Raw genomic sequence first — 12617 nt, 5'->3', positions numbered from 1 at the left:
TTCTAATACTGCAGAATTTATTTGTCCCGAGACGATGACAATTCTTTCAGATAGCACCTTCTTCCAGCGAGTCTGTGCTCCCTGACACTATGCTTCAAATGTGTGACAGTTGTTGAATGACCTGCAATTTTTTGGCCTCTTTTGCTTCGACACAGTGTAGAGCTCAAAACGTCCGAACTTTTTCATCTTTCACGACAGATGAATGAACAATCTTGTTTTTTTTTCTCTTGTGCCGACCACGCAGACCGCTAATTCTGCACTTAAATTAACAACCACATACAAGTTTAAATTGCTTGGTCCTCTCATTCGCCTGACCTGTCCCCATTGGAGTACATTTCATGGGGCTATGTAAAACTGTTGTTTTACTCATCAAAAACACATTCTTAAGGGCTGTGATCACAAACTTCATGAAATCACTCAGCAGCAACTGGAAATGGTTGTCATCGATTGAATGATTTATTATGAAAGATAAATGGTTCTATTGAAGCCAAAAACTATGAACTGCATTGAGTAAGAATGGTACAAGTTATGCTTTTATATGCCTTTCACAGATTGCTTTTATTGCATGTATATCCAAAGTTGTTTGAGTTTAAATTTCCACATGGACTTTATGAACATTTTTTTATAATGTGAGAGGGTTGGGGGCTCAGGGAGGGGAGAGTGTGAGAGTTGGATGAATGTCGTTTTAGGGTGAGGAATCGACAAACACTGACAGTATATTTGCCTTTTCACGAGACCCTCTCACAATCTTTACACCTGCACACAATCACCCATCCCCACAACTACCTACCGGTTCTGGCAATATCCATGTGCCCTTGTATCCCCAATGCTTCCAGATACACACCATTACTCAAATTTAAACCTATCCACTGTTTCTGCTGCCCTTACCTTTCCAGGGAGATGATCGCAAGCCTTAACTCGAATGGCACTCGGTAGAGCGCATGCCTCCAGCAGGCTGAATAGTTTACGTTTTGTATCCCACTGATAGGCCAGATCTACATGCATACCTTCCACCAAAATAGAATTGGCTTGTTCTTGTCACACACCCAACCTTTCAACCAAGTTGCAGACAAATCCATCCTCAACTTTTTGAGATATCGTTTTTTGGCCCTATCACTCGGTGGTGAAGAATCGCTTGAAAAATTATCGGATCCTTATCCGGATCTGGATCTTCACCAAAATCGACAAAATTTGGCCTCGTCACACACCCAATCTGTCCACCAAGTTTCGTCCAAATCCGTCCACAACGTTTTGCGATCGCCTGCTGACAGACAAACAGACAGATGGGTGAAAACGTAACTACTCGCATAACTCGGAGGTAACTACTCACCGAGTGAAAACGACCCTCGTATTGCTATAGTTCAAACTCTCCTCTGTTTTTTACATTAAATCTGGACCCTGGTCCTGTCACCCTCCCTTTTGCTAGAGAACTCTTATGCATTTATTTTGTCTCAACCCTTCGTTATCTTAAACTATCTGAGTACCTGCCCTCCGGGTGATCTTGCTCGAAGCATGCAACATGTTCTTCTGACGCATACCTTTATTTTCGTGGTGTATAGGCACCTGACAGCTCTGTATAGGCAAAAAATTAAATAACCCGTGTTATGTGCATGAAGGAAAAACATACCTACTCCTTATAATTATAAAACATACCTACTGCTTATAATTCAAAACATCTTATTGCACAAGAAAACATGGGGACAGGAATACAGTAGTGCTAAATCATACACATTTACATGGAGAATTTGTGCCCCTCCCCCCCCCATTCCATCCCAAGACCACTGGAAAAGATAAAAAAAAAACACCTCTATACATTAATTGGGGTCATGCTGATCCTATGTATCAAGTCTGGATGCAATCAGCCCAGAACTGTTGGAAGAGTAGCGCGCCAAACAAATATAAACACACAAACATCGATCCGTGAATTATATATATATTAAGGGCGTCTGTGTCTGATCCCCAAGTAATAGCCTCCACTCGAATGTAAAACGTTCTATTTCCTTCATTCATTCCTCATAGCTTTGTCAGATTAATGCTCCTTGGGATGGATGGCTACAAGATTAGGATACGTTGTTGGAAGACGACGAAGAGGTCAGTGACCTCTTTCTGATGTAAAAGCAATAGATTCTGGGCTTTTAATTGATGAATGCAATCTAAAACAGCATCTTCTTCTCCCCCCGCCCCCCTCCTCACCATTCTCCTTCCCCTCCCCATTATCCTCCCCATTATCCTCCCTCTCCTCCTCCTTCTTATCCTCCTCATCCTTTGTCTTCTTCTCTCCTCCTCCTCTGGTGATGCAATGCCCTTTGCTAGTTGGGGCAGGAATCTGGAATTTGGTTACGATGCCGGCGATAGCTCGCCTACTCCTCACGAAAGACACCATGGGATCTTTAACGTCAACCAACCACTGCTGCCAGACAGGATGCCCGTTTCACGTCCATCCGAGGGACGGCATACATTGATAAATTGCCCTCCCCGTAAAGCACGAGGATGACAGTTTATCGCTGGGTCAAGATTCAAACTCGGGCTAGACAGCTTAGAGATGCGTGCGCGTACCTCGAAGCCATTCTGCCAGCCCCAAAACAGCCCTGATGACGGTGAGGTATATCATAAAAGCGTTATCCCACAGTAATGAATCATATTCCTTTAGCCCCCCCCCCATCTTAATGACCAAATCCTTGCATGCCATGATAAGTTGAGGAGCTTTTACAAGATCGAAGGTAAATCTGCCTTCTGTGGCCTGTTTGGGAATGTGGTTGACCAAGAGTCATAGTTTGAAAGTTCTATAGATTGTACCTGTGTAAGCGACTAATCACAAAAGACAAATAGATTTTTATGGCAGTTTTGACTGCATATTTGTGGTCAGAACAATGACTCAGGTTTCAGGAGGTTTCCCTTTCCGTTTATTATTATTATTTTTTTTTCCCTACATGTCTGCAATCTGAATTCGTGAACCCAAATGCTGATTCTGATTCCCCCTCCTGCCCTCACCCATTTCCCTACCGAATTCAACTCTCCTCCACCCCTTGTGTTTCCTTTCATTTAGTTTGCCAAACTGACATGCTCATCAGCTTCAATTTTTCATTTCAAAATGCAAGCTTCACTTTTGGTATTCAGGAAGTTCGGAGTTGATTCTTTCTGGGAGCACAGACAGGTGTGTTCAGTAAATTTGCTCACGTGTTTTGCCATTCTCTCCCTCCCCCTCCCTCACCCTCGATACCTCATTCTCCTCATAGTTGAACACACACGGGTGAAACTAACACTTCCGGTAGCAGAAGCAAATGCGGACTACATAAACGCCAACTTTATGAAGGTGGGTATGCTTTTTGACTGAAAGTGCTTGAATTAGTAGGTGTTGACTTTGCCAGTCTCAAGGGCTCGAGGAACACAGACATAGTGGTGACGTGACAAAATCATGTTGTATGAACAGATATTGAAAAATGTATCATTTGTGCAATTGCTTTTGCGTATTTGACCTGATTAAGTCATTGTGTTAGTGTTGCCAATGTCACAGCCCTTGTACCGATTGATTGGCAGCGGATACTGCGGACAATTTGAGAAAAGGCTGGGAAAGGGTCATCATTGCCCCCTTGTCAACGACCGCCGAAGACGCTCGTAATCACCGTTGGATTCATACCCTTCTCAGATTTACTTGTGCCACTTTCACACAAGACCTTATCAAAGCACCCAGGCCTTAGGCTGTAGTTAACACAGGCAATGTCCTTCTGGTCGATGCACCAGTTTTTTGCGTATCACTTGACGACACGTTGCTCAAACTGGCATTTTCAACGACACTCCAGATCGTGACGATGAGTAATGCAGAGTGCCTGGTTTGTATCGTGCTGGCTTATGACCTATGCCATCTATCGCTGGTCATGCGGAGCATTTGCTGACGCCTTTTGATAACGTCCTTGCATCATGACCATAAGCACCAATATGAAACCTAAAATGTAATTGGTAGAGTAGGTCAGGTTTGAAAAGGGTTTCTTTTATCAGGGGCCGTACAGTCGACGCAGCATGGCAGGTTTAACGGTCGCAGTTACAGCACACACCACCACCAACTGAGATTTCTGTTCTAAATACAATGGCCAAAACCCAAACTTTGGGCAACAAAGGCTTTCTCCACTCGCTTGATCGTAGCGGTTCTGCACTTTATCCACACCTGTTCACCCAAGTCATGCAGGCATCAGGCCAGGACCGTGGAAGATCATCTCCACAAGTCTGGTTGTTGCACAATTATCACCTCGAGCGTCATGATAACAGTGGCCATGTTGGCTGTGTGCCAAAAAAGTACTTACACGAACAAGCATTACTGGCTGCTGCAGACAAGTTGCTTCCCCTTTTTTTTTTTTTCTTTTTTCTTTTTGTTCCATTATGTTCCTTAATAATGGATCTCTTGATATAAATACATTGCCTTGTCCTCATCTGTCTGTCCTCGGTGGCTTAGTCAGCCACAGATGGCTTTTCCTGGTTGGCTTTTGACATTTGAAGCACATTACTCCTGAACTAAAGATGTTGACAATGTGCTCTTTCCTGTGGTGTGTCCTCGGCATTAGTACCGGGACGTGGTTTCTTTCTCCAGATCTCAAGGAAATGCACCTTCCTTCGTACATCTTTTTTGGCATGGCTCAAGATGGCGTAACTTCCAGTGTTCTTCAACGTTATATGTGCAACTGTTTACCTTTTGTTGCCTCACCAATGTGTTACATGCTTCAAGACTGACTTTGAAAAATCTATTCACTTTGTTGCTGCAAATTGTGCCGTCAATTTGACCACTTTTACGCTTAAGGCTGTTGACTTTTTCCCAAAAGCCATTTCCTCTCTCTCCCCCTTTTCAGAGGGAGGTATTTTATCCCCACATTTAAAAAAAAAACGGGGGGATATTGTAATCGTGTCTGTGTGTTTGTCCGTCTGTCACGCTATGTTCTAAACGGTTGGGCAGAAATTCACCAAACTTTGTAGTTATGATCACCACATGTCACGGAGGTGCGAGAGCATCGTCAGATTTAGCCCCGCCACTTTGGGCGGGGACAAAAGGTCAAATGCCGAAGAGTGCAAGTACAGGCACATTTATTTATTAAACTCTGTCAATTCAATTTACATTGGGAGATGCATGGCATATATATATATATATATATATATATATATATATATATATATATATATATATATATATATATATATATATATATATATATATATATATATATATATATATATATATATATATATATATATATATATACCAATCCTGGTGTTGGCGCAGTGGTTAGGGCAGCGGCTTGGGATCCAAGAGGTCCTGAGTTCAAGCCCCGTTGGGCCACTGAATTAATACACCAGGGGGTTGACTCAGCCTGTCATCCTTCCGAGGTCGGTGAAATGAGTACCAGTATACTGGGCCGGTGTATACCCCGGTTAAAATAGGTGTACCATATCCCTGTGTCGTAAGAGGCGACCAGGGTTGCGTCAGGAAGGGCATCCGGCGTAAAACATGTGCCAAATCATTATGCGGATCATGCGGATGATCCGCTGTGGCGACCCCTAACGGGAGCAGCCGAAAGAAGAAGAAGAAGATATATATGTATATTGTTGTGGTTACCAAATTTGCAAACCACCATTCAGGTCCCTTAGGTGAGGTATCTCGGCAAGTATATGTGTAGTTAGGCCCAAACCCGTTGTCTAGTGGGAATACATGTCATTTATGCGTGCTGCGACTCTTCAGGATAGCCGTTTTTCTTTTGCTATCTTTATTTTGGACCAACCGCCATGATTACCACCACAACCACAACATCAACCACCAACCACAACGCCGCTTCACCACAACCGCCACGACCTTCCCGTCACACCTCGCAACCATAGCATCGCCACCGTTCTTGCCCCGCTGTGGGTACCGGTGTTGGACTCGTGCAGGGCGCGCGTCGAACAGCGTGTACAAAATCACGGATTTTGTGCTTCAAAAACGGATCAAAAACGACACACGCCCACTTTTTGCCTCCAATCGGTGAGCGAGGGGCGAATTGGCCCTGCCCCCAGGGCGATCGATATATGCAAATTTATGGATCAAAAAGCCTTCACGCCCACTTTTTCTCGGGCCAATGGGGAGCGAGGTGAAAGGTCAAAGGGAGGGGGTCAAAGGCGAAGCTACGGGGGGATAAAAGGACCGTGTTCGTCAGTCAGAGACGGGAGAGTCGGAAAGTCCAGAAGAGGAGGAGAAGAGCAGAGTCAGGAGAGTCCACAGGAGAGGCGGAGAGGCGGAGAGTAGGAGAGTAGGAGAGTCGGAAACAGAGAGTCAAGACTTCGCGGGCGGTGGAGCTGCTCGTCGTGTGCGTTGGAGTCGGAACGGAGGGGACGGAGCTGTGGAAAGGCGGTGACACCAGACGAGGGGGTGCTCGCGTTGTGCAGGAAGCTGCACCCGAGGGAGGCCGACAGCGCGACCTGGCCGAGGTGGAGACGCTCGTCGCGGGATAATAAAGATCCTCTATACCCCGAGCATCAGCAACCCCCTCCTGTTTCCCCCCGCGCTGAGATAGTGCGACCAAGGGGGCCCCTTTCCCACCCCCTACCAGACACGCCCGCGAGGCCCGCGGAGTTGAGGCACCATCGCCGCTCCGCGTCTCATCACCAGACGGGTAGGCCCGACCCGGTCTCGGCCTCAGGCCCGCCTCATCCTTGAGGGTATTTCTTTTCCTTGGTTTTGGGTATGTGTTGTCGGCGCCGTCTGTGAAGTAAAATTGTATGTGTTGCCGTGTGCTCGGTAGTCGGTATTAGCTCTGCATTGTGTCTTCGCTTTTATATTTGCTTTTTGTGTAAATGGAATTGTGTTTTTCTTTTCTGTGTGCTTTTGGTGGAATTGTATATGTGTGCTTCCCGTGTGCCGCGAATAAATGTGCTTTGTGTTGAACTGTTTCCCGCTTCGCTTCGTCATTTCTCTCATTGAATCCTCATCTTGCTTCACGTAAAGGGTTGGTAGTGGGCTGAATACGCCCGATAATTAATCGAACCGTCGAGGTCGACGATAACACCGCTCGGTTATTCTGATAGTACGGAACAGGTCGCTTAAGTGGCCCGTGTCCGAAGTCGACCTGCGGCGAGGTGCGATCGCCCGGTCTACCCTCCGCGTGGGTACTTAGGTAGGTCGAATTTGGCGAGCAACCCTATCCCACGCGGGGGCTGATTGGCTCGATCGCGGTGAGACCGAAAGGTCCACCCGTGACTGGTTCCCGGCGTTAGTCCGAGAGGGTCACAACTGGATTGTCCGTCCGGTGGGCGACGTGCCGCGATTCGAGTTACGTGGCCGTCAGCACGCCGGCGGGCGCAAAATCCGCAACACTGGTGTCAGGTCGTGCGATACAAATTCATCGCCCTCCTCGCGGCACTGGTATCGGAGAACAGGAAAACGGGCTCTCCTGTCTCCGGCTAAATTCACGGGAATCGGTCCAGGGGTGAGAGAAGCGACCCCCGATTCCCTCCAAATTACGAGCGAGCTAAATTAACCCTTCACGAGAAGCAAGATGGCGTCTCAAGGCGAGCGGGTGCCGGGTGGATTAGGTATGTGTAATAGTAATGTAGAATCCATGGTCCAGGATGGAATCCCCGTGCAGGAAATGTTGATTGTGCAGGAACACGGACTCGCCCAACTGAACCCAGAGCCCCAAATGGGTGCGGCAGCGGCCGCGGTGTATGACACCTCCCCTTCCCCCCTCCACCAAAACCCTTCCCCGATCCCTGCCGAAACGGCTCACCCAAGCGCACCCGACATGGCCCAGCTATGCGCCATGCTGGCGGCAATGACAAATGAAATGAAAAACGAAATGAAAGGCATGAACAAACAAATGAACGAAAAGATGGATGCGAATACACAAAAATTGGATGCAAATACACAACAAATGAACGGAATGGAAACAAACATGAAGGAAGAAATGAAAGAGCTACGGGGTGAGACGCAGAACATGGGCCGATGCCTGCAGGCGGGCATGAAGGCCGTGACCAGGGAGCTGGGAATGGCGACTCCACGTGTGGGAGCAAACGAGCTGGAAGGGGGTGCAACGGCTGACAGGCCCGCGGTGGAGGCGGGTGAAAAAATAATTCGGGGGGCGTGTTGGACGAGGGTCGTGACAGAGGAATCGACGGTGACCAAGAGGGAAAAATTAAATGGGGAGACCAAAACGTGTGAGACGAGACACGAGGTGACGACAAAGGAAATAATAATAGTTGAGACAAGGGAGGTAAAGGGTGAAGAGTTGGCAGAGACACGGGAGATAGAGGGTGAATTGGACGGGGTAAGTGACGCACACACGGAGGTAGTGGAGGACAATGGGGTTGAGCTCGCGGAGCGTGTTGGGACCCGGTGCGAGCACCTGGATGGCCTCCTCCAGGAACGAGGGGAGGGAGTCTGCCCCCTTGAGGCGAGTCACGACCAGGTGAGTTCGGTCGTGCTTTGCGAGTTCGAGGGGACGAGTGCTGTGGACAGGTGCACGGAGAGCTTGGGGGGTATAGAGGCCCCGGAGACCCTTGTGGGGACACGAATCCCCAGTGTGGTTGTCCCTGTGTGTGTGGTGCAAGGCGTGAGTGCGTCCCCGTGTGTGGAAGCGACCCCGTGTGTGAGTGGTGTGGTGGCGATGGTGCCGGAGTGCGTGCTTCCCGGCACGCCGTGTGTGGATGAGGCACCATGTGTGGAAGAGGCCGTGTGTGTGAGTGAAACGGCCAGTGTGGATGAGGCACCGCGGTTGAGTTCCCCCGCGTGTGTGGATGAGGCACGGAGTGCGAGTGAGGCACCGCGGGTGAGTGCCCCCGCACGCGTGAGTGAACGGCCGTGTGCAAGGTCGCTGTGTGCAAGGGAGACCGTGTGTGTGAGAGAGCGGTATGAGAGGGAGATGTCGGTTGGCATGCGGGAGCACGCAGCCGCGTCTCCCGGTGTGAGTTTAATGGTGTGGACTGTGTGCGTCGTAACACGCAGGTATGCGTGTGTGGAATGGAGACGGAGATGGCGACAGAGGAGAGAAAGCCGAGTAGCGGCTGCAGTTGTTTCGCGGACCGTGCCGGGTTCACCCAGCAGTGAGCACGCGGTTCGTGCTGTGCAACGCACGAGACCACCACGTGCTCGCTTGCGAGAGTGAAGTCCCGGTCCGGAAACGCACGCGGTGGATTTGCCGATCCCGCGGACGGACAAAGTTTAGGCAGGTAAATGGATTTGGACCGGACGGGTTCTCCACGCGATCGTGTGTTAAGCTCCAACGGGCAAAGCACATGTGTTCGCGTGGGGAACCCCTCGAGACGTGGGGCTTGTGTTTTTTTTTTATGCGCACGGTGACGCCATGGCTGCACGTGGGGTTGGAATCCGGCAGGAGGGGTATCTCTGCCGGATGGTACCGTCCAAGGAGGGACGAGGAACACGTGCAGCTGCATGACGTCACGGGCAGGTGCAAAGTGCGCGAGTTGCCGCGCTGGCGCTGCGCATGTAAAAAAAAAAAAAAGAAAAAGCAAGCCTCACTTTCGGGTGTACAGGATTCCTGGGCAAGGGGTGGAAGACCCCCTTACCCTGGGCACAGGATGGAAACTAGTTAGGGGGAAGGGTTAGCTTAGCTAGACCGACTCCATGGGGCAGGGGTAAGTCCTCATGGAGTCCGTGGAATGGATTAGTTAGAGGGATTGTAGCCAGATTTAGGTTGGGAAATTGATTTATGGGATTATTTTGGAGACAGTGACAGACAGTGAATGTGGAGAGGGGACGTAGTTTAGCTACGTAGTGTTAAAAGGAACGTGCTGTAGTATAAGGGACGACGTGGGAGCACGAGTTAGTTAGGGGATGTAGTTAGGAGGATGGCAGAGTTCAGCGGTGTGTGTGTTGAAGAGTTGGTGAGTTGTGAGGTGAGTACTTGTTGAGTGAGTGAGGCCAGCGCGTCTGTGTGAGTGGAGTGAATGGGGAATGAATGCATGGTGCGATGAGTGATTGGGGGAGGAGTGACTCCCGCCCAAGGGACCCCGGGTCAGAGTAAAGTGAGTTAGCTGGGTTAGTCAAATTGAAAAATGGAGGTCGTTTTGTTGTTGGTGGGAGTGTAGGCTCGAAACCCATTTGGAGGGTGCAGGAGCCCTGTTGACGGGCTTGGGAGCGTGGCTGCGAAAGGTGAGTATCGCTGAGTGGGTACCCGGGCACCAGGCTGGTCGGCCGCGGTAGGCTGCGGCCCATGGGGGGCCGGGATAGAGTAGTGGGCACGGGTGCGCCTGCTTGGTGCGGGGCCCGGGGCGCCATTAGCCGCGTGGGCAGTGTTGTGGGCACGGGTGACCCTCGGAAAGGGGCCCGGGAGGCCGGCCTGCCACGTGTGCGTTTCAGGGGAGGTGCCATGGGGGGAACTCCCCGGTGTTAGGGAGCTGGTAGGCTCGGAGGCAGTGTAGTGCCCGGGGGTGCCATAGCGGGAGATTCGGCAGAGGGTCGTGCCTGCCAAAGGGAGCCACGTGTCCCAGCCAGGAGACCGTGTGAGGGCACGGAGAGAAAATTGGGGGGCGAGGCCCGAAATTGTGAGGACACCAACACAGGCGACGGGAATCGGTTGTTAGAACCAATAGTTTAAGCGAGAGGCGCTTGTTGAAAGCCCCGGGGTAGTTTAATGGTTAAAGGGATAGGGTAGATTAGGAAGTGTACCCCTCCGCACCATCCATCCCCTCGCTGTCGTTGTGGGCCGCTGGACCCACTTGGTGTTAAGATCGCCAAACTCTGGGGAGGCCATTCTGAGGCTTGAATTGGGCCTCGACACAGGACATGAGCTCTCCCTTATTCCCCTCCGGGAAGGGAACGTAGGGGTTGGGAGTAGGCTAGGTGACAGGATAGGTTAGCCGAACAAGGACGATAAAGGGGGTTAGGGGACGATCTATAGTGGGGGAGTAAAAATAAAAACAACAGAAAAAAATTAAGTTGGGGCTAAATTGGGGTTTGACAAATTAAGGGAGTGGGTATGTACAGTGACAGGCAAAGGCGATAGGTTGGGAGGGAGGCAGGTAGGTAGGTCCAAGTGGCCAGCACCACCGCACTCCCTCCACCAACCTCCACTGAACGGCAAAGGCTGCCCAACTTCATCGGCTGGCCGTGTTTTTCTTCAAGGCCTCTGCCGGCCAACTTCATCGGCAGCTGTTGTTTTGCTGCAAGGCCTGTGCCATCGGCTGGCCGTGTTTTGCTTCAAGGCCTGTGCCGGCCAACTTCATCTGCAGCTGCGTGCTGCAAGGCCTGTGCCGGCCAGTTCATCTGCTGGCTGTTTTTCTTCAAGGCCTGTGCCGGCCAGTTCATCTGCCGGCTGTGTTTGCCTGCAGCGGCCTTCTTCTGCGGGCTGTGTTTGCCTGCTGCCTTTGCCATGCCATGCCCACTGCCCACGTTCACAAGCCCCGTTCAATTTTGCTTTGCCCCCCCCCTGTTCATTTCCATGTGCGCCAGGATCCGCAAGGCAACAGTTTGCAAGCTGCAAGAACTGCCCTGTTGGTAGCTACAACACGGGCCTGCAGTGGCGGCCCGTGCACCGTGTTTGTGTTCATCCATCCATTCGTTGTGCTCATTGCGTGTGCCACTTGAGCTGGCACGGAGACTGCCTTTGTGCAGCCCAAGCACCGTTGTGGTTCACTGAGTTCAGTTCAAAAGGGAAGGCCTTGGACTGCGTGTGAGCAGCCAGCCACGTTCCCTGTCACCTGCATTGTTTTTAGCCAGAGACTGCATGCGGGCAGCCTGGCTCCCTGCTAACTGCTTTCTTTTTGCAGAGTTCAATGATCCTGGGCCATGGTTTAGTGTAAAATTTGTAAGTTAAGGTTAAGATGTACTGTAAATATGAGTGCGCCCCCGGCATGTATGTCTTAGCGCCGGCAATTTTATTTAAGTCGTCCGTGTGAGTGAGTTTGTTTAGGTAGTTACGCAGCCCTCAGGTTATTTATTTTGGGGACACGAATACCATGAATGTCGCACTCAGGGATCCGTAGGTAAAATGTACTAGGGAAAACTACACATGATGGCACACGAAAATTTGACGACTCCGGGACGAGTCTGTAAAAAGGGGAGGGGGTAGTGTTGTGGTTACCAAATTGCAACCCACCATTCAGGTCCCTTAGGTGAGGTATCTCGGCAAGTATATGTGTAGTTAGGCCCAAACCCGTTGTCTAGTGGGAATACATGTCATTTATGCGTGCTGCGACTCTTCAGGATAGCCGTTTTTCTTTTGCTATCTTTATTTTGGACCAACCGCCATGATTACCACCACAACCACAACATCAACCACCAACCACAACGCCGCTTCACCACAACCGCCACGACCTTCCCGTCACACCTCGCAACCGTAGCATCGCCACCGTTCTTGCCCCGCTGTGGGTACCGGTGTTGGACTCGTGCAGGGCGCGCGTCGAACAGCGTGTACAAAATCACGGATTTTGTGCTTCAAAAACGGATCAAAACGACACACGCCCACTTTTGCCTCCAATCGGTGAGCGAGGCGGCGGCCCTGCCCCCAGGGCGATCGATATATCCAAATTTATGGACCAAAAGGCCTTCCCGCCCACTTTTTCTCGGGCCAAGGGGGAGCGAGGTGAAAGGTCAAAGGGAGGGGGTCAAAGGCGAAGCTACGGGGGGATAAAAGGACCGTGTTCGT

At 50.4% G+C, this 12617-nt stretch overlaps 1 protein-coding gene across 15 annotated transcripts in view; it reads left to right on the top strand.

The window, feature by feature from the left end:
• Positions 1-12617, top strand: part of LOC147019646 (tyrosine-protein phosphatase non-receptor type 12-like) — a 153228-nt gene that overhangs the window by 54653 nt on the left and 85958 nt on the right. For all 15 annotated transcript variants that reach the window (XR_015061471.1, XM_085894243.1, XM_085894238.1 and 12 more), the window contains one exon: positions 3237-3313. Coding sequence is in view for 14 of the 15 variants with exons in the window: in XM_085894243.1 (XP_085750369.1) it covers positions 3237-3313 (77 nt within the window). In the remaining variant the exon portion in view is untranslated. The remainder of the gene's footprint in view (positions 1-3236; positions 3314-12617) is intronic.

This window comes from Eptatretus burgeri, chromosome 9, assembly GCF_056783735.1.
Source record: "Eptatretus burgeri isolate ZD-2024b chromosome 9, Ebu_testis_v1, whole genome shotgun sequence".
Classification (NCBI taxonomy): Eukaryota; Metazoa; Chordata; class Myxini; order Myxiniformes; family Myxinidae; genus Eptatretus; species Eptatretus burgeri.
This window is presented reverse-complemented; position numbering and strand designations above follow the sequence as displayed.